At 39.0% G+C, this 27103-nt stretch overlaps 1 protein-coding gene and 1 non-coding gene across 2 annotated transcripts; one reads left to right on the top strand and one right to left on the bottom strand.

Moving 5' to 3' along the window:
* The first annotated feature begins 4517 nt into the window (after window positions 1-4517).
* TRNAT-AGU (transfer RNA threonine (anticodon AGU)) lies at window positions 4518-4591 on the top strand. The gene has a single exon. It is a non-coding gene; the product is annotated as a tRNA-Thr (tRNA).
* A 65-nt stretch (window positions 4592-4656) lies between these two features.
* On the bottom strand, window positions 4657-7664 carry LOC103404294 (heptahelical transmembrane protein 4-like). The gene is made up of 4 exons (XM_008343189.4): window positions 7281-7664; window positions 6644-6906; window positions 6059-6383; window positions 4657-5593 (listed from the first exon to the last, which is right to left on the bottom strand). The coding sequence occupies exons 2-4, from the start codon at window positions 6901-6903 to the stop codon at window positions 4940-4942; spliced, it is 1239 nt and encodes a 412-aa protein (XP_008341411.3). The 5' UTR covers window positions 6904-6906; window positions 7281-7664; the 3' UTR covers window positions 4657-4939.
* Window positions 7665-27103: the final 19439 nt, after the last annotated feature.

The raw sequence follows: 27103 nt of genomic DNA, 5'->3' as shown, positions 1-27103 counted from the left end.
TATATTCGTAAGACGGTGTGAAATTAGGAGGCAGATTGTCTGCCCTCCTGTTTGGGTGCCCTTTCCATTCCCTACTATTTTGTGTGGTCACCGTTAAGCCACGTCAATATTTTATATTAATTTTTTATAGAGATAATAAAACAAAAAGCAATAAGAATATAAAATGTTGACGTAGCTTAATGATGACTGTACAAATAGGAGGGGATGGGAAGGGCATCCAAACAGGAGGGCAGACAATTTGCCTTCGTAAAATTAACCTCTTTGGTCATTCCAAACTATGATACATTGTGAGATAATGAGTTTTTTATTTTATTTTATTTTTATTTACTATTATTAAGAACATGGGGAAACTATTACATTAATTTAAGGAATGATAGAGTTTTGAACTCAAAGCGCATGGGTAAAAACACTCAACACTCAATCTACTAGGATATTGACCACATGCAGATAATGAGTTAATATAAGCATAGATTTAGAATTCGATTTTCTCCAAACATAACCAACAAAAGAGAGAATTTTGTAACAAATTCAATATTACTTTAAAAAGTAATTTTTTTTTCTTCTTTTATATTTATAAATTATAATGAGGGGATGAAAAATTAAACTCGAAATCTCAAATATAAAAATGAATGTTTTTAATTAACTAAGGTGATAAAACTTTGAACATGAAAAACCAAGATGTAGATCTGCTGGTTCTCGGCCAGCCCTCGAGCTAAATGCAGGATCAAGTTTTAAGCGGTTAGCCATTCAAGTTACTCGTTGAAAAATTGTAAGTACGTGATAACCAGAAACATAATAGCTACAAGAAGAAGCATCGTATATTTATCTCTTTCCGCATCTAACAATTGAAGAAAATGCCCTAACTGACACCTAGAGGGAAATAATGTTTTTAAAATTACAAGTTAATAATATGCATATTATTAATATTACCATTGTGACACTGATTCACAACATACACAAAAATATAATGTTTTAGTGTGTGATCAATCGTCACACCAGAATACACTCTTCAACAATGACATAAGAATAGTCATGTGATTTTATACTGACCAAAGTTTTTTAATTTGGCAGCACTTCCAATTTCTTTATTGGTTGTCTTTGATCCCAATAACTTAAAAAATCCCATGTATATTTGTTTGTACAGTGTATTTGACCTCTATATAACAACTAAGACAAATTAAATTACAACCTCCTCTTTTACTACTATTTTCATTTATCATATTTGTCTTCATTTTCTCTCTTTTTATATGAAATACTTTAGTTTAAAAACCTTGGTAGTCTTCAAAATTACTCCATAGTATCTTGCATCCACTCTCAACAAGCCTCTGCAAGTAATATTAGTTGTCGACATATGGTGACATAAACTTCCGGTATATGTTAACAGGAATCGACAAGTGTCTACAAGTGTCTACTAGGTGCTCGACGAAATAGCCTTATGAAATTTTTTTGTTGATATTATGACCCATTATTTAAAAATTCTGACTATGCGATTGCACACCCTGGAGTCTAAGGACCATTTACTTGAAATGACATACATTGTAGTTTCGGGGAATTCAAGTTGGACCAGGTAATAATTGCAGTGCTTTTTGTGGTCTGGGATTTTATGAGCAGAAATGAACGACCTATGATAGGAGAAAGAAGAAAGATCAAGTTTGGACTATGGCTTCTACTTTACTGCGGTTCAACCAAACACAAGATGACAATGTAAAATTTGGATTATCATCTTTGTTGTTTTCTGAGAAACGCTACTTACCGGGTTTTGAGGCCAAGCTCACCACATTTCGGAGTTAACCTCCCTCCTTTAGCAGTTTAGATGAACTTCTTGTTGTTTAGTTCACATCAAAATGCATATGTGATTCATTGTGAGCATGGTCTAAAATATCCATAATATCCCGATATTTCCATCGAAATTTTTATGTTTTTGGACTACTGATATTTCCGATATCATCGATATTTTAGACCTTGCTAAGTCACTCATGTATCTTACCATGCAATGTATAAAGTGTAAAATATTATACTAATTCATTATATATAAATGATTATGGTGTGTTTAAACTTCTACTACATATTTTCTACACTCACAATGTTTGCCAGCTCACTATATAATCAACTTAAATCAGTTATATTCATCATGCAATGCATTTCCTTCCAATTTTTTATGATAAACTAATAGATAATTGACTAAATAAACATCCTGCAAAGTTTCAATAAAAATTTCCAAGTTTTTCTTATAATTTCCGTGGTTTTTATTCAATTATTATCGATATCGATAATATCCCGATATTTTCATCGAAATTTTCGTGTTTTTGAATTATCGATATTTCCGATATTATTGATATTTTATATCTTGATTGTGAGACATTAAGTATGGAGGGGGACTAAGCTCCCTGGCATCTCCTTTGATTGTATAGTTATGATTGCGACGATTGTAGTTTGGACGAAGTTCTACTAATTTAATTCAGTTGGAATTATCACGATTTTAAATAATTTACTAATTCTGCTCATTTAAGTTTGGACGTTCGGAACACATGTGAGACATTTCTTGTACAATTTAGTTGACCCTTAAAATTAACATCGAAGAATTAATAAAATTAAAGTAAAACTTTAACCAAACTCATTACTTATACACACTAAAAAAAATTCATTAATCATAATTAGAAATTCATTTATTAATTCTTGCTTGAATCTATGTATTTATTTTTGAACAAACGGTATCTTCTACACTAAGGGAGTGGGGAGTGGGATAAGTGATAGGATTTTTAGGTACCTAGGTAAAGAGGTTAAAATCACACAAAATACTTAGAACAAGGTAGTTGCAGTATAAACGGCTCAAGTAAGGTCGTTTTCCGCAGGTTTTATTTAAAACAATTTATGAAAAACCCTAATCTTAGTTAATTACCTGAAAGTAAAGATTGGAAAAGGTTGATTTTGAATTTAAAAGTAATAAAAACGAATTTTAATAAAAGTAATTTAGGGAAAGCAACTAATAACCAATTAAAAAGGAAACAAATCAAAGAGAAAATGTTTTGAGAAAAAAATTTGGAAAAGCACTAGGGTTCTGCCGTTCCCTTAACAATTCTACATGGATTTACTAATTACTTATGATTTACCCATGCAACTTTGACGGTTAGGTTTTCCTAAAACATATCCTACTTGGAATCTCCAACATAAAACGTATATCTAACATGCAACTCGTCTGTGACGTCCAGATCGAATGTGAACATGTAAGACTCATTAAGTTTTACGATAACCTTTTGAAAAACCATATAACCCTTAAGATGTGTCCTTCATCCTAAGCAGCTACACATATTAAACACAAGAAGCCTTAGTCAAGTTTAGGAACAGCCCTTGCATCAAATTACTTTTTGGACAACCATTACATCAAATTACTTTTCTAAATATCCTAATGGTCGCGAATTATTAAGACAAATAGATAGTTTAAAGCATAATGATTAATAATTCAAAACTTGCATGCATAAATTCATAAGAAAGTGAAAAAGAGACTACATATTCATGCTGAGGCTCAGGCATTGCCCTAGCAAAAGAAAATTAGTTACGTATATTCATAATTAAAATCAACATAATTGTATTAAACTAGAAAAAGAATGAAAAAACCTTGAAAGTATAAGTCTTGAAATCTCTAAGCTTTGCACAGAATCTTCTCCCAATCTTGCGTACATCGAAGAAGCCCCCCTAGGTTTGCCAAAAGACTTATTTATACTACTCGAAATAAAATCCTCCTAGTAAAAGGTCTTAGAATAAGATTAGGAAACTAAATAAATTGAAATAAAATAAGAAACATAATTCTAAATTAACTTGGTAAACTCGCCTAGAAATCTGCACAGCCACGTTTTGAACCCAAATCAACTCCAAAACTGTGCCAAAATAGCTGGATTTAAAGCTTGGACTATTCTGAACACTTCTCCAAAAGGCCACGAACCTCTTGGGCTCCAAAACTGCAGTTTAAGTGCAGAAACATCATTTTTCAACAACACCCACTGCTCCTTTATTAAATCGCCAGAAAATAACCGCTTGGTAGAAAAATCTCAAATTTTGACACGAACAAACCAAGAGACACACGAACATCCTCTAATTTGAATCACTCCAAAATTCGTCTGTTTGGTCACGTTTTGCTCCACATGAAGTCGAATGTCCTACATTGAAAATATAAAACAAAGTATCAAAATTCTACCAAAATAATTACCAAACTATATTGAGAATAGGGTAAAATATATCATATAATATTGACTCATCAATAAGCATCACAATAAAGTAGCAATAATATAGTTCAAATCCACATTTAGCGATAATCAAATTTAAGACTTCTCACAATAGGGATATCACTTAAATATACAAATTTTCGTCTCACAATTTCCATGCTAATGAGTTCAGAAAGTATAGATGAATGGGAAAAGCGACCGCGTTGGAAAAGGAAAATTTGATAAAATGTCTGGGTAAAGTAAACCCACAGGCGGAAGTGTTGTCAACTATAATTCTGATGGCATATCCAACAAGCAGCTTTCATAGCTCAGTTGGTTAGAGCACCCGTTTAGTAAGCGGGAGGTCTTGAGTTCAACTCTCAATGAAAGCAAAAAAACTCAGCTCTTTTTTACATCTTTTTGTTCAAGTATTGCACAGTCGCACTGCAAGGAGAGATCTAAAACCAGCTTCATCATCTTATTGAATTTTGAAATGAACACAAAGTCTTTATTTACCACAAGTTCTATACATGTCCAACTAAATACTCCAATAATTTTTTTTTTCCTTTTTTCATTTTCTCCCTAACCAAACACGATTTTCTGTGCTTGATTCTGGTCACAAATTGGAAATTACATTATCTGCACTACACAAACTCCATTCTTCGCCTACACATAACATAAGAACAAAGACCTTACCCACTAGTACTAGCGTCTAGAGGCGATCTTCCTATTTCACTAATTCAGCAACCCGCTAAGTCGCGCCACTTGAGGTAAACGAGCCCTGCACGGTAATGGGTGTATGCGCCTGCCACCACCAATACGTGAAACAGCTGGTGGCTGTGCCCTGCTATGTCGAATTTCCCTGGCATCCATCTTTCTGGAATCCTCGTGGCATACACCAGGGCTCCAACCCCGTAAAGAAGCCCCATCAGAATCTCATATCCAGTTGTATGGAGTGCCTCAGGTTGATCAGAAAACAAGATGAGTTTGTGCATAACAGGTAAAATCCCGGACAGGCCCATGCCAAGAAAAAGAGATACACGGACAATTCGGTATTCGGGATTTTGAAAGACTGGGACGAGGGAAACCAAGACTGTGGCAATTCCCAAGAGGGTTATGAATCCCATGTAGAGGGCGCAGAAGAAAGGGTCGCACATGAAGGTGTAGTAGACGAGAGGGTAGAAGGAAGTAGATATAAGGGCTGCAATTCCAGCATAGTCCATCCTGAGCATGATATATGACATGCGTTCAGAGTGGCAAGAGAGAAGATGGCATGCGCTGCTGGTCAGTAAGCAAAACATGGCTCCCCCCAAGAACGCAAAAAACGGCCATCTTGTGATTGGTCTAATCATCAGTGGTGCTATTATGTTTGCTACATCCTCCTTCATGCTACGCTGCATTAATCCAAACAACAAATAAAAGTAATCTATTAGCTCGACGCATCTGCAAAACTACATTAACATTGACAATGGATTATATGAATTGGGGATTCTAACTGCTCATCCTTTTACAAATTTAATGCTCCAAAGAGACACAATAAAATTGTGTGCGTTTCTCTGTGCGTGTGTGTGTGTTATTTTTAATATCAGGGGCTACGGATGCATTGCAACTAGCACTATTTAGTCACACAATAAGATTATAATGGATTGGGGTGTGTGTGTGTTAAATTTAATATCAAGGGGCTACGGACGCTTTGCAACTAGCACTATTTAATCACACAAACTATTAGGGGAAACAGTTCTGCAAACCACATTTATACTAAAAATGATCTCAATAAATGATAAAACTCTAAGCACATTATGCTAGAACATCAAAGCCTTATAAATGGGGTATTGGGGCTTTAAAGGTAGAGCATTTACCAGAACACAGACATCGGTTTGGTTGCCATGGGAGAATCGTTGCGGCAAACAATTATTCAGAAGTTCCATAACATGCCAACCAGAGAGTGATGGCAGCAGATCCATTGAAGTTAATGATGTCTTTAACTCTTCTCTAAGTCTGTTTAGATCTGGCATGTTGGGTAGGGAAGGGAGGCATGTCATGAATTCTTCACTTAATTTGTGCAGATCAGCCTTTTTGAGCACATCAGGAAAATGCTGTAGAGCATGAAGATCAACGACCTCTGGAACCTTAATCGCAGTGTATATGGTCAGGGAAAGAAAAAGGAAGAATCCGATCAAATGCCTGGAAAGCAATAAATTGTCATATTCACAGTTTAATCCACTATAGTTAACTTCAGAAGAAATAAGGAATATGGTAAACAGTTTTTATTTTCTCATTGAATATTGCAAACTTCAAAAGGGGAAACATAGAAACTGTTTGAAAAAACACCCATCGGACCTATTAATCATATTATAGGTAAAGACCAAAGAATCGCATAATTCCATTTATGTACAAACATACAATTTTCAAAAAATACGACGCGTAAACGGATAGAGGCTTACGTCCAAACATTTAGCGTCTCGTTGTGGATGGTAAACATACTAAGCAAGACCTGCTTCAATGGCCATTCGGACCGGTAATGGCCCAAAATGAACTCATTGTCCCTCAAGTAGTTCGGCAAACTGTGGTACTCAATCAGCTGATACTTCACCTTCTTCCACAGCCGCTTTCCTTTGCCTTCCTTTGAAGAAGATGCCCGATTGTTCTCCATTGCCTCAGGTGCAAGTTTTGGATCTTCAAAAATTTCGACTTCGCTCCCCATTTTCTGTTCAACCCCAAATCATACAATGTCACACTTAACAGAAATGAAAAATTCTCCATTTGGTCGCCAGACAAAATTATAAAATACCAAAAAGTGAACCCAGATCCTAAAGCAATGATCTTTATCAAATCCAAAGTAAAAAAAATCCAAATTTGCATCAATTTTTTCACTTTTGTAGTCAAATTTCAAAACTTGCAGAGAGAATCCGCAAACCCATTAGTCCTAATCCCACTGTCCATTTTCTTTGGCTACATTTTCTTGGAAACCAAAGCTAAATTAAAGGAATGCAAAATACAATATTAACAATCTAATCACAATTAGTAAGTAATGGTGGGAAATCAAAGCATTTCAAGCAAAACCCAGATGAGAAAACATACCTAAAAATTGAACGGCTGAGGACAATCAAAGCAGCCCCCAGAAGGAGATCCCTCTTCCGTCCCAGATGGGGCTTTCAGAGTTCGTCCTTTTTATATGTATTTGTGTAAACAACGAAGCGGTGATAATCAGAGAAAAGAGAGTTGTCCTTGTGAGAAAGTGCCAAAAAAAATAATTGGATTATGAGAAGAACCCACGAGGGGAACGTGGACGTGCGTTATTAAAATAGAGATTTGGGAATTGAGGGGAGAGATTCGATTGGGGAGATGCGGAGATGCCGATGGAGGTCGATTGGGTCACTTATTAGGTCGCCAATGAATAAGTGTTACGAAGTTTGGCACGTCTTGTAGGAAAATGACTTGTCTCGTGAATCGTGATGAATGAAAATGAAGATATTTTTTCAAAGTGCTTTAAATTATGATTAAGCCAAGGCAGTCTGGTCTTTCAGTGGTAAAAGTATTCATCATCAACCGTCAGTTTGTCATCTTCTAACTGACTTAAAATTGAGGTGCTCTTTTATTTTAGACATTGAATTTGAAGTTTAATATTATCAGGATTTGTATCTGTCATGTGATTCATAAATAACATGTAACTCAATTAAATAAAAGGTCTTGATTTTAATTGATATGTTTTTTCGTAGAAAAGATATTTATAAAGTGATTTATAACATAAACAGTTTTGATTATAAATAAGAAGTTTGTTGAATAGAACACGAAGTAAATTAATGAGGAACTCCTCCTCAATCTTAAAGGAGTCAAGCTTTTCTCCTAAAGAATATGTCGCTGGTCGTACTGTCTAAATATTTCTCTCCACTTGTAAGCCTTCATAGTAGTTTAAGTGAGTGAGATACTTATATAGGAATCAAACTGCTTGAGTTTGATACATATATATAGGGGAGGTCGCGGAGCTGGAGGTGTCTGAAGAAGTTAAGTTAGGTTCTGACTTTGAGGCAACACCGGAAGAAGCCACTCCTGCCGATCCAAGGCTCCCAGTGGAGTTCTGTCTGCTACAGATAAGGTAATGGCGTCGATGTCATGACTAGTTCTGAGATGTAGTTTTAGATTTAATTCTAAGACGATTTAATTGGCCAGGAAGGGGACTGTTTCTTCTATAATTCGAAAATGTGCCCAAGTCACGGACTTGGGTTCTCGCACCTTTTCTTTGAATGAATTGATCTTTTGCATGATGATCGTATTTGATTAGGTAGTCCTACTTAGATATTTAAGCCTGATATAGTAGAATGCTTCAAATTTCTCATCACTTGCTTCCACATTGTGAAAACATAGTATAATCTTCCAATCTTTCTGAAGTAAGCTAATTTTGAAGTATGGAGTATTGAAGTGAAACACGGGTAAGTTTGTAGGCCCAAGACAGAGCTCGAAGCCCCCTAGATAACATTGATTCCGAGAAATATCACTTCCCAAAATTAGTATTTATAAAGAGTACCACTTTATAATTGGAGTACCACTTTACTCCGACACTGGGTACTAAGCCTATGAGGAATCATTTGTCACATTCTTGTTTTAATGCACTGATCAGACTAAGGTAAAACAATGGCAACCCTACCCTTGAGTGAGCCAGAGTGTTGTTTGCTATGTATACTTGTTGTGATGTGCCTTTTGGTTTTCTCATTTTCAAGTCGATTTTGTCTAAGTCTAAACGTTCTGGAACTCAACAGAAGGGCACTACTATTCATCCTTCTCTAATCACTCAGTTATGTGAGCGTGCTAGTGTTCAAAATTTGAATGATTTGTATCCTAGAACCACTATGGATCTTGACAGAAATATGATGAACATGGGCAATGTAATGTGTGTTATTGCTTAGGGTGATCTGTAATACCTTGAAAATTTAAATATATGAATATGTGGGGAAAATCGAAAATAAATCGATTTATGGTTATGAAAAATTGAATTGAGAACTTTTAAAATTTTGTTACCGGAAATTATTATAATTTACGTCGAAAAAATTATCGTTTGGTGAAAGGATGAAAATGCCCTAGTTGGTTTAACGTAACTATACAAGGACGTATTTTACCCCTCATATATTTTATTGCATTTCTTGGCATATTTGGATAGAGCTCGATCTCATGAGCGTCCAGGCGTAAACCGTTTGTGAAATAGAGTTATAACGAAGAAGATATAAACGAACAAAATTGAGGGTGAAATGGTCATTTAACCATAATCTGGAAGGCTCCAGATTTTCTGGAGCAATAAGACGTGCCACGTGTGTGGCTGGGATGAAAGGAAAATAAGAGAAGGGAGAGAGGTAGACGGCTGAGATAAAAATGAGAGGAGAGAAAAAAAGAGAGGGGAGGAAACGGATAGGCCAATGAGGGAAAGGGAGAGAGGAAAAGGACGAATGGGAAAGGAAAGAAAGGAGGGGAAGGGAGAAAAGGGGGAGTATCGGATCACATCTGACTCGGTTTCTCCTACGACCCGACCCGATTTTCTTCACCCCATTCGACGGTTTTCCATCGGGTTTTCCGGCGAACCATGTCAAATTAACACCTGGAAAACACTCCATGACCTTCCCTCTACCCATTCCACCCCAAAAATTGAAGGAGTTTGGCCTTGAAATGGTGAAACCCATACGGTGGGTACGATGGGGTTTGTGGCGACAATCCATCAAATCCGAAGGTAAATCTACCAACCACCACCACTAATAGGCTCCCCTCAACCCCAAGAACAAATCCCAAGTAGTGATTGAGGCGTCGGAGCTTGTTTGGAGTCGAATCAAGAACAACCATTTCAAGGGTTTTCGGCGGATCGAGGTGGTTTTCAGGTGTTTCCCAGCCGAATTGGACTTCGGCCTAGGTATGAAAGTTGTTCATCTCATTGAAATCTACTTGCCTGTAAAATTTGATAATTTTTGGAGTTCGTCGGAAAACTGGGTTTCTGTTCACTGGAAACCTCCACCCACAGCGGCGCATGTGGCAGCGCATGGCCAATGGGCCGATGCTGTCTTTTCTTGCAGATTTTGATATTTTAAATCCGTAATTGGTACCCATTTGGTGTGATTCGATTTTGAAATCTAATGTTGATTATTGCCATTATTAGATTATTTTCGGAAATGGATAAAATGATGAATGGTTAACTACGAAAGGTTTGATCCCGCTCAAGGGTACGTAGGCAGTCTAACAAGGGTTAGATGCAGCCTTAAATCATCGAGAATTATATTTTGTTGGCAAGTTGATTTAAGAAAAGAAATTCGATGAATAAGATGAAATTAAGTCTTATGTTTTTTGTAATTAAATTTTGGTTGTAGATTTTGTGAGTAATTAAGAAATTTAAATAAAGAATAGGGTTTAATGGTAGTAAAATAAACAAGAGTTTGAATTGGGCCTATCATCGGAATTATTTCTCGAAAATAAATATTTCGGGGCGAGGTGTTACATGATCCTAGACTAGTCCCTCAACCAAATGCTTCCCAGGATTGAAAATAGCTTATCTTGAGTCCGAAATCAACTCCCTTAGAAAACAATTTGTTGATTTTAAGTCCTTGGTCAGTTAATCAATGTCTTCCCCACTTGTCAGTTACTCGTTCTTTACACCATCTCTAAGTCAAACCTCTATGAATCCTCCATCGTTTGTCCCCGAGCCGTCTCTGCATCCTACAAAACTTGTCCCTCAACATCTCATGGATCTGTCTTATGTGTCTTATCATACAGCTGCATCCTCCGGCCATTCAAGTGCCATTGCTGCTAAGCAATCTATGCTACTAAAGGAAATGGTGTGACCATCAATCAATGTTCATCAACATGTCTCTTCCACTCCTACCTCAAAGGGAAAACACATCAGATTTACTTATTCATCTGATGAAGATGAAGATGCAGAAGATTTTGGTAGTGGTACATGCCCTAGAGATGCCCCTGTTGAAGATGTCATTGTTGCTCATGTCGACTCAAATGACTTGTCACAATCCAAGGAGTTTTAGGATTATGAGGGAATTCTTGTAGGGATTTTTAGTTCATTTGAGAGCAAATGTTATAGGAGAGTTCCATTTTGTTAAATCTTAAACAATGGTTGTTAAAGTTGAAACTCCATTTCCTTTTGGATTTTGTTGTAATTAATCTTGCTACTCTTAGTTTGGTTTTATCTTGAATCTCGTGACCCTTGAGCTTAAATTGTTGGATGTTTATCTTTTTTGTTCCAAAAATTTACACCATAGTGGGCTGTTTTGGTTTTCCTAGATGCATTGACCCTTCTTTGTTCTTGTTATGCTTCATTGTTTATCCCTTCATTGTTCTTCCCTTGTCTTACCATGACAAAAAAAATTTAAGTGTTTTAAATGTGGTATTGGAATAACCCGTGTTGTTCATGCAATTTGTGGTGTCATTTTTAAGATGAGCTTATGTTGTAATAACCCATGATGAATTTCACTTGTCTCTTGTCGAGAAATATATGTTTGCTGCAGGAGTTGTTACTTGCTCTTCTCTTGTCACTGTATGATTTCTTGGGTGTGGTGAAGTGTGAATTTAGTTATAAGTTTGGGGTTATTTTGTCAAGGAATGCCAAATAGGGAGATTGTTAAGTACTAAGTTTATTGTTTGGCTTCCCTTGTCAAAATTTGTAAATGCTACCACACATGCTCATAATTTAGAGTTAAGAGTACAATGTTGATCTGGGATTACTATTGGGATTTAACTTGTCAAAGCACTAGCCTTCTTCACTGCAAAAGGTTTGAACTATACACTTGCATATTGATAGGAGCATATTTATGCAACTTAATTAGCTTGTTTCTTGGCATTTGCTTACTTTAATTCTAGTTATTTTAGTACTTTAAGCTATTTTCGTGTGTTTGTAGGTTCAAATAACAAAGTTAGCAACAAAGTGCTATTTGGAGCATTTTTTAGCATTTTTGGGCCAAGATTGGATAGTGCAAGCATGGAGACATGAGGATGGACGTTTTTGAAGATTTGAAGGCTAGAAATCAGCATGTATGTGTGCAAGTGTGTTGACCTACAACTACAAACATCCATCCACTACACCCATTACATCCACTCATTACCAAACATCCATCCACTACACCCATTACATCCACTCATTACTAAACACTCACCCACTACACCCATTACATCCACTCATTACCACAACACTTATCCACTACACCCATTACATCCACTCATTACCACAACATACACCACTACCACCTTAATTAGATGGTGGTCCTCTCCCTAGCCTATAAATACATCCACCCTTCACCATAACAAGGGAGAAAAAATCCATCCAAAACACACACACATCATCTACACAATTCTCCACTCTTTGTCGCATTCAATACAACCTTCATCCAAACACATCCATTCATCTTCACATCCATTCCTCCATACAAACAAACCTTCAAACACTTACCAACACCTTATGCCATAGTAAAGGAAGGGAAGGAAAGTACTTGGACGTGCTTGCTGTCCAACTTGGATCGTTTGAGCGTTTAGGTGTTTTCTTTCTTTTGTTTCCAATGTTTAAATTCATTTTATTTTGTTTTGTTGTGAATATGAGTGGCTAAACCCCTCTTGGCTAGGGGTGATTTCAAAGCCATGATTATGTGTGCAATATAATTTGATAAATTCCAGTTATGAACTCTTGAATCGTGAATGCAATTGGCTTAACTATTTGATTGATAACTTATTTGTATTTGTTAATTAAGGGTCGACACTTAATTGGCATGCATAAATCCGTTGCTAGAATATAAGGAAGTTTCACATAATCGTTACAAACTTATATTCACATGTAGTGAAGGTGGCTTATAAACGATCCCGTTAAGTTCAATTCCTAGCATGAGTGACATGATGTCATAGTTGCAAGTGCTTTGTCAATGCTTATGATTTTCATTAAACGTAATGATCTTTTATTGTATCTCTATTATGATGTCATGTAGGGAACTTTAGAAGAATGTTTTGGGTTGTCGAATGATGTCATCTAATCCAATAAAACAAGGAAAATCTGAGAGTTAACTAGTGATGTCACGATTAATTTGGAGCATTGTCGTTCATAATTCAATGAAGTGGTAACTGGAAATCGAGTTATTTGCATACATGTCATGTGTGGAGAAAAAGCCTCTAACTATCCCATCCATCATCTTTTTTCTCAAATTTGTTTTACAATCTGTCTAGTTTTTCATACTTGTTTGTTTGTTTCAACTTCGTTCAAAACTCAATCCCCCTTTACTTTAGTGTGTCTAATTAGTTAGAATCTGTTTTAATTTGTGTTTTTAAATGTTTTGATTCAAGTAAAAGTCAATTTTCGTCCAAAGTCATTCCTAGTGTCTAGTTTAAGTTTATTTAGTTGTTCTAAGCTGGTTTGAGTATTTTAAGTTTGCTTTGAGTCTTGTGAGTCGTGTTAAGTATTTTTAAGTTAATTTGTATGTTTTTGAGTCATTTTAGAAGTTATTAGCAAGCCCTCATAATCCCCAGTCCAGAACGATCCCTACTTATACTTATACTACAGTTGTCAAAAGAGGGTTAAATTTGTGTGTTAAGATAATTTTCGCATCACATATGCATATCAAGCTTATTTTTCCAGATTCCTTTTGTTTAGTGTAGTTGTCTAGTCAGAAATTCCTTTTGTTGTCCAACTGTCTAGGCACGTAAATTAAGACAGCCCACATGGGCCATCTGATACATTTTCTCGTGCATGGATCTCTCACCCTTGATTTGAAAATGTTTCTTTGGCTTGTGACACGTGTTCCATGGTTCCTCTTGTCTGAAACATCAAACTCTTCCATTAAAAGAGGTTCCAAGGTTTCATTTGGTATTCGGCTAGGCTATTTACATTTCAAGAGAAAGAGTGCATTTAGCCTAGTGCTACCTCTTAAGCTTCCAAATCAAAACCCTAGCTACAAAACCATCTCATGCACAAACACTCAATCATTGCATATTAGGCTTGCATTGTTTTCATGGTTTTACATTAAGTTGTGGGTCTATACCTTAAGTTTCATATCCTTCATAGACTAGACTTTTGGATTCAAGTTAGATTCTTCCTTCAACTGTTTGATTGGAGAATCTGACTGGTCATTTGAATCCAAATTTTATATGCATATCATAAAATCATTATCATATCATTGATCGTGTTGATCTTGGTGCCACAAGGTGATGAGCTCAAGAAGAGCTGCCACTTCGTGAAGACCGAATGAGTCCATCTCGTGTAAGGTAAGGTTGTACAAAGGTAAATATACTCTGTAGATAGGGATCTAGGAATTGAGCTTATGTGGTCTTTGTATGAACCTTTGTTTACACTAGTGGATTGGATTCAGTGGAGAGTCCCCGGTTTTTTAACCTAGAGATGGGTTTTTTCGGCCAAAAACTTCCTTGTGTTCAATACTTTACAAAGCATCATTCATGACCAAATAACCATTGTTAGAGGTAAACATTGTAGGGTTTACTGGTATTAACACTTTGTTAACCAAGTAAACATAACCCAAGAATTAAGGCTAAAACATAATTGAAGATCACATTGCATTGTTTTAGCATTATAAGTTAGCTTGGTTTATATACTTGTGAGCACCTAACAATCTGTACTCAGTTGACTAGTACGTTTAGTACGTTTGATTAGTCAATACAGTTGGTTTTAAAGTTTTTTATTGTAGGGTAATCTGTCTGGTACCAATTTCAAAATTTATGTTGGAACATTATTTTATTTCATTCGGAGCTACATTTTGATACAGAGAGAGTAGATAGATAACAATAATTATGCTTTTAGAAAAGGAGTTGAAGATGGCGAGCTATAGTGTGAAATTTCAAAACAATTCACCCAAATTCGTGCACTCTTTACCAAAGCCTTAGACTTGGCTAGTTTGGCAAGAGGTATTAAAAGAGCGTTAAACACTAATACATGGTAACGATATTGATCCATTCCTACAAGTTGAATGCAACAATGGTGGGTGTCATTGACATGCCAACAATTTAGTATCATCATATATTTCTTTTCCACACTTGCTGCAGTTCTGTTTTTGCATGGATGAAGTGTGATACCTATTATTGCATGTCCTCACAAAACCATCATCTCACAACTACAAATTAAAATCAAGATTGCAGCAAAAAGTTTGAAAATTGTTGGAACTTGCCATCCTTTTTAAAAAAGTTTTTTTTTCTTTGGCTGAAGGAAGATGGTGAAGAACAAATAATAAGATTGCCGTTTTAGGCCAAGTGTATTAATGACGTGAAACATAATTACAATATAAGGTAACATAATTTGTATCACAATTCTAAAAGGAACAATACATTAATTCATTATCTTTTATTTTAAATTTAATGATGTAACTGGCGTTGTTGCATTCCATCAGTTTTATTAATTAATAAAAATAATGATGGGCTAATTTGGTATTGTTGTGCTTTAAAAAAAAACTGTTTCTTATGTGTTATGAGAATAAACAGCTGTAAAATAAAGTTGTTGAGTGTTTGGTAAATTTTTTTTTTATAAAAATGTTTTTAATTAAAAAAGCAGTGTCTAAGTGCTTGGTAATTTTTTATATAAATTGCTTTGAATATATTAAATGACTAAAAATGATATAATACTTAATGTGATATAATAATTGTCAAAGACAAAAATGTAGGAGCAAAGATTGTAATTTTGTAAAACATGTGATGATATACTTGCCATTTGAAAATTTCATTAAATGAGCACTAATTACTTTGCCTTGAAAAAAAAACACTTTTTATAGAAATATGGTAGACTCTACTTCTGTTTTTCTATGCTTTTCTACTGTAACATCCCACATCGTCCAGTGGAGTGGATCCTCTATGCCTTATATGTATATTCTCATCTCTACCTAGCATGAGGTTTTTTGGGAAATCACTGGCTTCAGATTCCATAGGAACTCTAAAGTTAAGCAAGTTCGCGTGAGAACAATCCCATGATGGGTGACCCACTGGGAAGTTCTTGTGTGAGTTCCCAGAAACAAAACCGTGAAGGTGTGGTCGGGGCCTAAAGCTGACAATATCGTGCTATGATGGAGTTGAGACTAGGATGTGGTGGGGGCTCAGGCTGAGATGTGACAATTTGGTATCAGAGCTAATCCCTAGCCAGATGTGTGCCGACGAGGACGTCGAACCCCTAAAAGGGGGTGGATTGTAACATCCCACATCGCCTAGGGGAGTGGATCCTTTATGCCTTATATGTATATTCTCATCTCTACCTAGCTCGAGACCTTTTGGGAACTCACTGGCTTCGAATTCCATAAGAACTCCGAAGTTAAGCGAGTTCGTGCGAGAGCAATCCCATGATGGGTGACCCATTCGGAAGTTCTCATGTGAGTTCCTAGAAACAAAACCGTGAAGGAGTGGTCAGAGCCCAAAGCGGACAGTATCGTGCTATGGTGGAGTCGAGCCCGAGATGTGGTAGGGACCCGGGCCGGGATGTGACATCTACTGTCATTGACAAGAGTTATGTTTTACCCAACACATTTAATATTCTAGATTTTTTAAATAAGCTCCTTTTAATATAATTATCACAATCCCAAACTAACCCTATGCAATCCACTTTTTATTCGTATGCATTGCACAAAGTATGAATTCTACGTGGGAGACTAAAAACATTGCCTACTAGTATAAATAATCTTTAGCTTCTTCCTATTATTGCTTATTGGTTAGGATAGATGTTCACATTCTAATTTGCATGTCTGACTTCTTAATTAGAAATTTGGTGAAAAAATAATCATATTTCAATTGTATAAATTGATATATGATTGGTATTGGTTATGATAGATGTTTTAGCTAATTTATAATTTGTATACCATGTTTATAATGATAGAACTTCTATTTGCTACGCCTTAAATCCAAATCTCGTAAATGACGAGTTCAGAATTAATTTATTTCTCTTTACTTTGTTGTATATATATTTGTGGATTTTTATCATAAATGATCCTTAACATTGGCTTAACTCATCATTTTAGTCCCTGACATTTGAAATCAATAAATTTAATCTTTGACATTATGGATAACCTGCAACAAGAAAATAAAGATGCTTGGGACTGGTTACATGCTAAACCAGCATATAATTCGAGTAGGTCACATTTTAGGACATATTACAAATGTGACATCTTGCTTAACAACTTGTGTGAGGCTTTCAATGCATAAATTGTCAAGGCAAGGGACAAGCCAATTTTGACAATGTTACAAATCATAAGAAAGAACCTGACAGTGAGGATGGAAAATAAAGGAGTTGATGCCTTGAAATGGAAAAGATCTATGGGGCCAGAATTGAGAAAATTATTGAAAAATCCAAGTATGAAAGTGGGCATTGCATTGCATATCTAGTTGGAGATATGAAATATCAAGTCTCACACCTTTATGGAAGAGATGTTGCAGTTTACTTAGGTGCTAAAACTTGTTCTTGAAGGAAATGGGATCTTTGTGGAATCTCATGTCCTCATGCTATTGCCTGGATTTTGAGGAAGGGATAAGATGTTGCCTTGTATGTTGATGATTACAAGCAAGCAACATACCTAAGGGCTTATGCACCAGTTATTTCACCACTGCCTAGCCCAGATCAATGGGACAAGCCTAGTAAGGAGACCACCAAAATTGATCCTCCCATTTACAAAAAGCAAATTGGAAGACCAAAGAAAAATAGGACTAAAGATCCTGGTGAAGAGCCCCCAATTACAAGTCATGAAGGGAAGAAGTTGAAAAGATGGATTTATACCAAGCTATATGCATGTAGGTCATGTGGACAAGAAGGCCATACTTCCAAGACATGGGGAAAGCAACAAAATCAAGCATCTATTAGTCAATCCGCTCAAGGAGTAACTCAATCTACCAACAACAAGCATACATCAACTCAAACAAGACAGATATGTGTGAAGTTTAAAGAGTAAAAACCTTTGTATTTTTTTTAATTGTAATAAGGTATATGGAACATGCGGAATGTGTGGTTGTGAACACGGAAAATTCCTGAAACGAAAGAGACAAGAACGACGTGCACAAACAAATATTTGTATTTGATGATTTTGGGTTACAATCTCTCTCTATTTTGATCATCTGATTCGATCTCTGTAAGGTGTGTATTTGTGAATGTGTGATTGATCCAAAGGGCCGTTGGGCTTGATCTAAGGATGAACGTTCTTCAAGGGCTGTGGACTTGATCTTGAAGGTGGATTTGAGCGGATCTTCAAAGGGGCTTTTGGGCTTGATCTTTGAAGAACAGTGATGAACGGATCTCTAAGGGCTTTTGGGCTTGATCTTGAAGAACAGTGATGAATGGATCTTCAAGGGCTTTTGGGCCTGATCTTGAAAAACGATTGGATGTGTGGATTTGTCGACGTTGTTGATCCAAAAGGCCGTTGGGGCTTGATATTGGATGAACGGATGATGAACGATGGTGCTTTCTTCAAGGGCCGTCGGGGCTTGATCTTGGAAGAACGATGAACGAAGAACGAAGAACACTTTCTTCAAGGGCCGTCGGGGCTTGATCTTGAATTGGTGGATGATTGTTGATCCAAAGGGCCGTTGGGCTTGATCTTGGAAGAACGATGAACGAAGAACACTTTCTTCAAGGGCCGTCGGGGCTTGATCTTGGAAGAACGATGAACGAAGAACGAAGAAGGCTTTCTTGATTCTTCGGGAACCTGGATGCTTGAGAGCTTCGGAGTTTCAGAGCTTCAGAGCTTCAAGGTGTAATATGAATTGGTTCCTCCCAAATGAATGAAATGGGCTTGTATTTATAGAAATTTCCAAGGCCTAATTTTGAATATAATATTCCAGATTAAATAAATCGTTTCTGCCAGGTGTTGACACGTGTCCTATTTGATGACTTTTCCAACTCATTTCAATTTTCGTTGAGTCACACGCTACGTGTAAAATTTATGTAATACATGAGCGTTGAAACTTTGATTTATCGGTCAACATTTATTTACCGAAATTTCGATGTCTACAAATGCCCCCACTTCAAGTCGCGTCGTGTACATGTGCTTGTCGCGTGTAGGAGATGCGTTTTGAAGTCCCTTACTGTAGACGTCGATCCAAAGGCCGTCGAGGCTTGATCTTGAATTGGGCTGGAGATTTCTTCAAGGGTCGTTGAGGCTTGATCTTGAATTGGGCTTGAGATTTCTTCAAGGGCCGTTGAGGCTTGATCTTGAACTTTGTTTGAAATTTCTTCAAGGGCCGTCGAGGCTTGATCTTGAAGGTTGAAATTGGACCACAAGGAGCTGCATGTGGTAGATGATCTTTGGCTTTGGTAGTGGGTGAATCGGCACGTATTTTGTTGCACTTGTTGACTTTCCACAACTTTGATCTTGAACTGGGTTGGAGGATTTTCTGGATTCCTCCAATTGTTGATTTTCCACAGCTTATTCTTGAACTAGGTTTTGATTCAAGGGTGGTAGACACTTGATCTTGAATCGGACTTATGATTTCCTCGATGGCCGTCGAGGCTTGATCTTGAATTTGGCTGGAAACTTCTTCAAGGGTCGTCGAGGCTTAATTCTTGAAGGTTGACTCGAACATATTGCAAGCAGGCACGAGGTGAAGGTGACGACTTGTTGATTTGTTCAATCTTTCTAATTCACACCTGAGCAGTTTGGTCAGCGGTATGATCTTCAAGATTGATGGGCTCTTCTTCCAGTTGGTGACTTGATCTTTAAGGATTTGATTCAAGGGTGGTGAATCGACACGTGCAGCTCACAACGCCTAGTAAGCCGACCCAAGAATTTGAGGGTCAAAATGAATTCACCGTCCAGAATGATTGCAACCCTGATGATATGAGATACTTTTGATTTTGAAGAAGTAATGGATGACTCAGCACGTGCTTTGTTGCACTTGTCTCCACATGCTTCAAGGTATCATTTTCATTTCCTTTATCTGTTCCTCAGGCAGATGTGGCATCTTCTCGAGTTCTTCATCTCAGACTCCTTCTACTGAGTTGATTGTGCATGCTGCATTCTTCTCTGCTTGTTTCTTCAGGCAGATGTGGCAGCTTCTCGAGTTCCTCAGTTCGAACTCCTTCTGCAGAGTTGACTGTGCAGACCGCATTCTTCTCTGTTTGTTCCTTCTGCACGTTGTCTCCACATGCTGCAAGGTATCATTTTCACTTGCCTTATCTGTTCTTCAGGCAGATGTGGTAGCTTCTTTGGAAGTACAGCAGCAATGGGAGACGAGTACTCGAGAGCAGTGCTAGGTAGGCAATCAGGGAAGGGTTCCAAGCAATCGGTTCCTTACCCGAGTTTGAGTGGAAGTTCCGGCATATTGTTTTCTTTATCCTTGTCTTTGTAGGTAGGAACAATGACAAAGGAAAGGACAGGGAGAACGCATGATATGAGATACTCTTGCTTTCTACCCTGGTGATATGAGATACTTTTGCTTTGGAGTCATTGGCTTGCAGAGGTACCCCAAGGAATAAGGAACACTGAATGACTCGAGAGGTTTCTTTGGGAAAGCATTTTTTTGGAGATGAAGAAAGGCTCTGTATGTCTGCCTTGCTATGGAAGGTGAAGGTGGACAGTTATAGGAGGTCCTTTAATACCTGTAAAGGTAGTATTCTTTCACTTGTGTCGGCAACTAACGCGTGATTGAACAGTAAACTTTCACGTGCTTTCTCCTTCACCGAAAATCTTCGACAAATTGCCCGTGATTTGCGCAAAGTTGAGTGTGCATATGATAGGTGATGACGCGGCTGAAAAAGACTGGTGCCTCTTCGATATCTGGGATCGGTGCTTCGACAAATTACCCGTGATTTCCGCAAAGCTGAGTTTGCGTGTGATGGGTGCCGACGCGTCTGGAAAAGCAAGATGCTTCTCCGATTTCTGAGCTTGCCTTTTCGATTTTTGAATGGCCTCTTCGAATTCTGAGCTCGCCTCTTCGATCTCTGAAATCCCATCGAGTGCTGATTTTTTTATAGAGGCATGCAGTTCGTTTCAAAGCACACTTGAATTTTTGCTTGTGAAAACTCCCTTCTTGCACTTCTAAGATCTTGATTTGTTCGTTTTCTTCTTCCTTCAATACTTTGAAAATGTCTGGACCCTCCGACCATCGTTTTGACTTGAATCTTGGTGAAGAGGCAGTCCCTTCTTCTCCAGACAACATATGGCGCCCATCCTTCATATTCCCTACTAGTCCTCTTACCGTTGGGGATTCAGTGGTGAAGAATGATATGACCGCTGCGGTGGTGGCCTGAAACCTTGTCACTCCCAGAGATAACATACTACTTTCCAAACGGTCTGATGAGTTGGCTGTTAAGGATTCTCTGGCTCTCAGTGTGCAGTGTGCGGGTTCTGTGTCTAATATGGCCCAACGCCTATTTGCTCGAACCCGTCAAGTTGAATCATTGGCGGCTGAAGTGATGAGTCTCAAACAGGAGATTAGAGGGCTCAAGCAGGAGAATAAACAGTTGCATAAGCTTGCACATAGCTATGCAACAAACATGAAGAGGAAGATTAACCAGATGCAGGAATCTGATGGTCAGATTTTACTTGATCATCAGAGGTTTGTGGGTTTGTTCCAGCAGCATTTGCCTTCGTCTTCTGGGACTGTATCGCGTAATGAAGCCTCAAATGATCAACCTTCGGTGCCTCTTCTTCCTGGAGTTCCGCCGAGTGGTGAGGCTTCAAACAGTCAACCTCCAGCGCCTCTCATTTCTGGAGCTCTGCCGAGTGGTAAGGCGGCACCTGATCGTCCTTGAAGATCCCCTCTTGTAAATTTGATTTGATTTTTTTTTCTTTTGTATGTACAATGCAAATTTATGTAAAAATTTCCAGAAATAAAATGGACTTTTATTTCTCTTAATACATTTGTTTTTTTTTTTTTGCACATGGTGCCAGATGCACCAGGGATAAAACATTTTTTTATTTTATTTATTTTATTATTATTTTTTATTTTATTATTTTTTTTTTATATTTTATATTTTATATTTTTTCCTTTAATCATGGTGCCAGACGCACCAAAGATCAAACATTTATATATATATATATATATATATATATATTTTTTTTTTTTGCCTTTAATCATGGTGCCAGATGCACATTTCCTTTTTTTTCACGTGGTGCCAGCACCACTTTGCTCCACTATGTTGTTTTATATATATATATATAAGGGAGCATCGACGGAGATGGAATCATCACCGTTCATGCCGCTTATCCTCTGATGCGAGACGCCGCCGTCGAATCTGGAACCAGACGACGCCGCTTTGGAGCGTGGCATCCTGACCCCCCCACCTGAGTGTCAAAAGAGACTGCAACATCAGAGACGAAGGCCCCGCCGCCTGCGCCTGCTTGAGCCACAGCAGTAGCTCGACGGAAAACATGGAGCTGAGAAGGCCAGGTGTGGAGATGAGGATGACGAGGCGGCTTGGAGCACATTGAAGGTACCCTGCATGGCGGGCAACACTAGCTTGGCCTGGGGGTCGGTGGGGAAGCTCGCGCGGGATCCGACGTATTTCCGGCGGAAGCCGTGGTCTTTGTTGCTGTGCCATCGGACAACTTTTGTTCCCTTTTAGGCTTCATAGATTTGTACCCTTTGCCATGCTGCTCTTCGTCAACCAAAGTGCTCATCCTGTCTGTGAAAGAAGCTGGAGTAGCACCCCTGGCAAGTAAAGCAGATGACTGGTTCCATGTCACCGAACCACTTCCTATTGGGGCACACGTTTCAAATTTCAATTGTTTAAAAGAAGCAGGAAATTGACTTGATGAGGTGATAGATGATTTAGTATTGTCTGATCGGCTAAACGAGGTTTCATCTTTGGCTACAAACGCTTTCACGAGGTTCTCAGCATCACTTCCTTTGGAAAACCATGATGGCTCAATACGGCTACCGAGATCTTTCTGCAAACTAGAGCTGCTACACGTATCATCAATGCCAATGGATGGATCTCATAAATTTTCATCGGTCTGCCTCTGCGGAAGTGTTCCAAGTGCTTGATGTAGTTCACAATTTTCAGGAAAGCTAAAGAAATTATTCACCATGTTGTAACCTGTATCTTTAGCATTAACGTCTTCGAACAGTTCAGCTACACCTCTAACAGGGTAAGAAGTGAAATCGTTCATGGATTCTCCAAACACTTCCAAATTGTAACCACCAAATTGAGAATAGGCTTCCTCCAGACAAGACAACCCAAACATCTGACTTTCCATCATACCCAACAAGCTGGTATCTATCGACTGACTGCGTGGACTTGATTCTCCACTGTGATAAATTGGTGGAACCTGGGGTCCTGATGAAAACCACACTGCTCACAGTCAAAGCAAGGCACATAAGTCACCGTACTTCCCGTATCCACAATCAGCGCGAATTGCTGCGGCGGCGTCCCAATCCACAGCCGCGTCGTGTAGTACCCGTTGGCGAGGAGATTGTCATAGAGCCTCATGTGGGCGTTGGGCACCGATCTTTGGAGCCGCCGGCCGTCGAAGGGTCGCCGGTGACGGCGATGTGGGTGCCGAGGATGGTGTCGGCGCTGGCGTTGAGAGGATCTGACAGAGCCTAGGAGCGTGAGGCTCGTCTGTGGATGACCTGTCTGCAGCTCCCCGGTTTCGCCATCGGGACCCATTTTGAATTGCATGAAGTCCGCAATTGAATTGTTCTGCAAAAACTGGTCGGCGGAGCCATCCTCAATTGGGCTGAGGGAGGAAAAGCTGAAGACCTTGAAAGGAATGAGCTTTGAGGGTCTGGAGAATCTGAGGGTCCTGTGGAGGAGAGGGCCGGGAGTTGTTGGGAGGCGGTTGAGAGCCACATTGAAGCAGAGCTCGAGAGCTCGTCATTGGCGTAGGTGAAGGTGTAATCGACCAAGTAAACAGGTCTGGGTCGGGTCATGATGTAGACGGTCAACCCGAAGACGAGGTCAGCGGAGCAGATGATGACAGGACGAGATTGTATTGAGATTAACGCTCTGGAGGAAATCGGGGAGCCGTCGGGTTTGGTGAATCCGGACGCCGACCTCACCGCCTTCGTCGCTCTCTGTGCTTTGGAGGGAAGCCTGGGCTTGGAGGCTGTCACTTGGGCCTAGATAGCTTCCTTTTGTTGCTGCTGGAGCTTCGTGTTGGGCCGAGACATATATATGTTTCCCTTTTTTTTTTTTTTTTTTTTTTTTTTTTTTTTTCTAAATACATAATAACATTTTTTTTTTTTTTTTAAGAAATTGTATCTCTTTTTTTTTTCTTTCTTTTTTTTTTTCTAAATACATAATAACATATGTATTCAATTTTTTTTTTTTTTCGAAGAAACTGTAATTTAATTTTGTACAAAATTTTCTTAACAAAATAAATTTGTAATGAAATTGACCTTCTTTAATAAAAAATATATTCTTTTGATTTTGATGTGACTGAACTCGAAAAATTGAACATTCGAGCTGCCTACGTACCCCTCCAAAGAAGAGATCAAGTCGTAACGTAGTTCAAATACATTTTTTTTTTCTTGGTATTTTCTTTTGGTGCCGTTTGCAGTTTTAACTCATGCAGGCAAGGAGTGTTGGTGCCGTGTTGCAGTTTCAACTCATACAGGCAAGAAGCATTTGGTGCCGTGTTGCAGTTTCAGCTCGTGCAGGCAAGGAGCGTTGGTTCGTGCAGTTTAGGCTCGTGCGAACAAGGAGCTTTGTGAATTTGTCAAACGATCCTGGAGAGGCATTCCTTGCAATTTTCATAGCAAGGAGTCTTGACCGAGTGATTGAAGAAGTCTTCAGGAAAGAAATCACGCATCGTGATGGGGATGGACGATCTATGTGTCAAAATTTCATCATCTTCAACACGTTCACGTTGCTTTGAAGGTTGATAAGAGCTGCTTTGCCCCCTTTCCGGTTGGCGGACTTGTGGATGAGACGTATGCTTCTTGTGCAATTTCTTAGGAGTGACTTGAGTCCATCCTTCAACTTTGCTTGTCTTGGAGGATGCCCACAGCGGTTGAGGTGAAGACTTTGTGTCGAAAGAGTCATAAGTGATGGTGGTATAGTTTGACTTCACCACATCGTCAAGATCTAGCTCGATGATTCCTTTCTGAGCCAGCTTCATGATAAGATCTTTCAGCACGAAGCATTTTTCTGTCGAATGACTGATGAAGCGGTGGAATTTACAGTATCTTGGACTGTCGGTACGATTTATCTCTTCCGGCCGTCTGCACTCAGGCAAACTAATCACCTTTTTGTCCAACAGGTCATCCAGCATGGCAACCACATTAGAGTCGGGAATGGATAAGTCTTCTCCTCAAGCTCCTTCAAAGTGCGTCTACGTATCTCTTGATCACGAAAAGCTTCGGTTTGAATCGTCTTGCCTCGTGTGGATATTTTGACGGGAGATGTGTTGACCGTCATCGCTTCCTTGGTGGGTTTCCATGCAGCATTTTCCACCTTTGTCCCAAGAACTTTGTCGTTCTTGTAGTCGGCGATCGGTTCTTTCTTCCCATGATGGGCGATGCTCAACTCCATGTCATGGGCGCGGGTGGCCAATTCCTCGAAGGTCCGTGGTTTAATGCCTTGAAGGATGTATTGCAAACCCCATTGCATGCCTTGGATGCACATCTCGATTGAAGAGGTTTCTGAGAGCCTGTCTTTACAGTCGAGGCTTAGAGTGCGCCATCTGTTGATGTAGTCAATGACTGGCTCGTCCTTCCACTGTTTTGTGCTCGTTAGCTTTAGCATGCTCACAGTGCGGCGGGTGCTGTAGAAGCGGTTGAGGAATTCCCGCTCCAATTGCTCCCAACTGTTGATGGACTCAGGCTCTAGGTCCGTGTACCACTCAAAGGTGTTTCCTTTCAGCAAGCGCACAAACTGCTTGGCGAGGTAGTCCCATTCGGTCCCTGCGTTGTTGCAAGTTTCAACAAAGTGGGCAACGTGCTGTTTCGGGTTTCTCTTTCTATCGAATTGCATGAACTTTGGCGGTTGATAACCCCTCGGCATCCTTAAGGCATCAATTTTCTTTGAATACGCCTTCGAGTACAACCCGGAGGTATTTGAGCTCCCTTCGTATTGTGTCTTGATGATGTTGGTGATCATCTCCTGCAGCTGCTGGATAGAAAGAGATCCCATGAGTGCCGCTGCTTGGTCTGGCTCCGGCCTCACATCGATTCTCTCCACCGTAGGCTCATCTTTTCCGCCAGCTCCTCCCTTTAGTGGATCATCCTCTGGGTCGGGTTTATCGCCGTTCTACGCCTCCAGTCGGTTGACTAGTGCTGCAATTTGCAAGTCTTTTTCTTCCACAGTTCGGGTTAGCCTTGCGATTGCTTCATTCATTTGAGCCAGCTGTTCATCGATTGAAGTTGCTTCAATGGTCATGACTTGCATGGCTGAACTGTCGCTTGAATCGGCATCGGAGAGCATGGATTCGGAGTATTTCCTTGGGCTTTCCCCCCTTGGTGCCCTTAGTGAGGCTAAGGTGATCAAAGGCTCGTGCCTTGGGTGCTTTTGTTCCGTTGGCAGAGTTGATGCAGAGGTGAAAGAGGCGGCAGAAGTAGCTGTTGCCATGCTTCGAGTCGTGATGCCCAAAGTGACACCAGTTGCGACGAGGACGCTCTTGTTCTTTGCGTCAGTTGCGGGAACAGTTTGAGCCTTCCTTGATGCCATTAATTTTGGAAGTGCGCTTGAATTTCTTGAACTGAGAAAGAGATGAGAGGCAGAGATTGTCCCACTGGGCGTGCCAATTTGTGAACACGGAAAATTCCTGAAACGAAAGAGACAAGAACGACGTGCACAAACAAATATTTGTATTTGATGATTTTGGGTTACAATCTCTCTCTATTTTGATCCTCTGATTCGATCTTCGTAAGGTGTGTATTTGTGGATGTGTGATTGATCCAAAGGGCCGTTGGGCTTGATCTAAGGATGAACGTTCTTCAAGGGCTGTGGACTTGACCTTGAAGGTGGATTTGAGCGGATCTTCAAAGGGGCTTTTGGGCTTGATCTTTGAAGAACAGTGATG

The sequence above is a fragment of the Malus domestica genome, chromosome 15 (assembly GCF_042453785.1).
Source record: "Malus domestica chromosome 15, GDT2T_hap1".
Lineage (NCBI taxonomy): Eukaryota > Viridiplantae > Streptophyta > Magnoliopsida > Rosales > Rosaceae > Malus > Malus domestica.
The sequence above is the reverse complement of the archived record's forward strand: the minus strand, read 5'-3'. Positions and strand labels throughout refer to the sequence as shown.

Bases quoted from the DNA above. Each gene is read 5' to 3' on its own strand.
- LOC103404294 (XM_008343189.4), bottom strand. From the start codon at position 6,903: ATGGGGAGCGAAGTCGAAATTTTTGAAGATCCAAAACTTGCACCTGAG. The intron at 6,384-6,643 runs GTAAGCCTCTAT...ATTGCTTTCCAG, and splicing joins GAGACGCTAAATGTTTGGAC to GCATTTGATCGGATTCTTCC. The intron at 5,594-6,058 runs GTAAATGCTCTA...GGATTAATGCAG, and splicing joins AAACCGATGTCTGTGTTCTG to CGTAGCATGAAGGAGGATGT.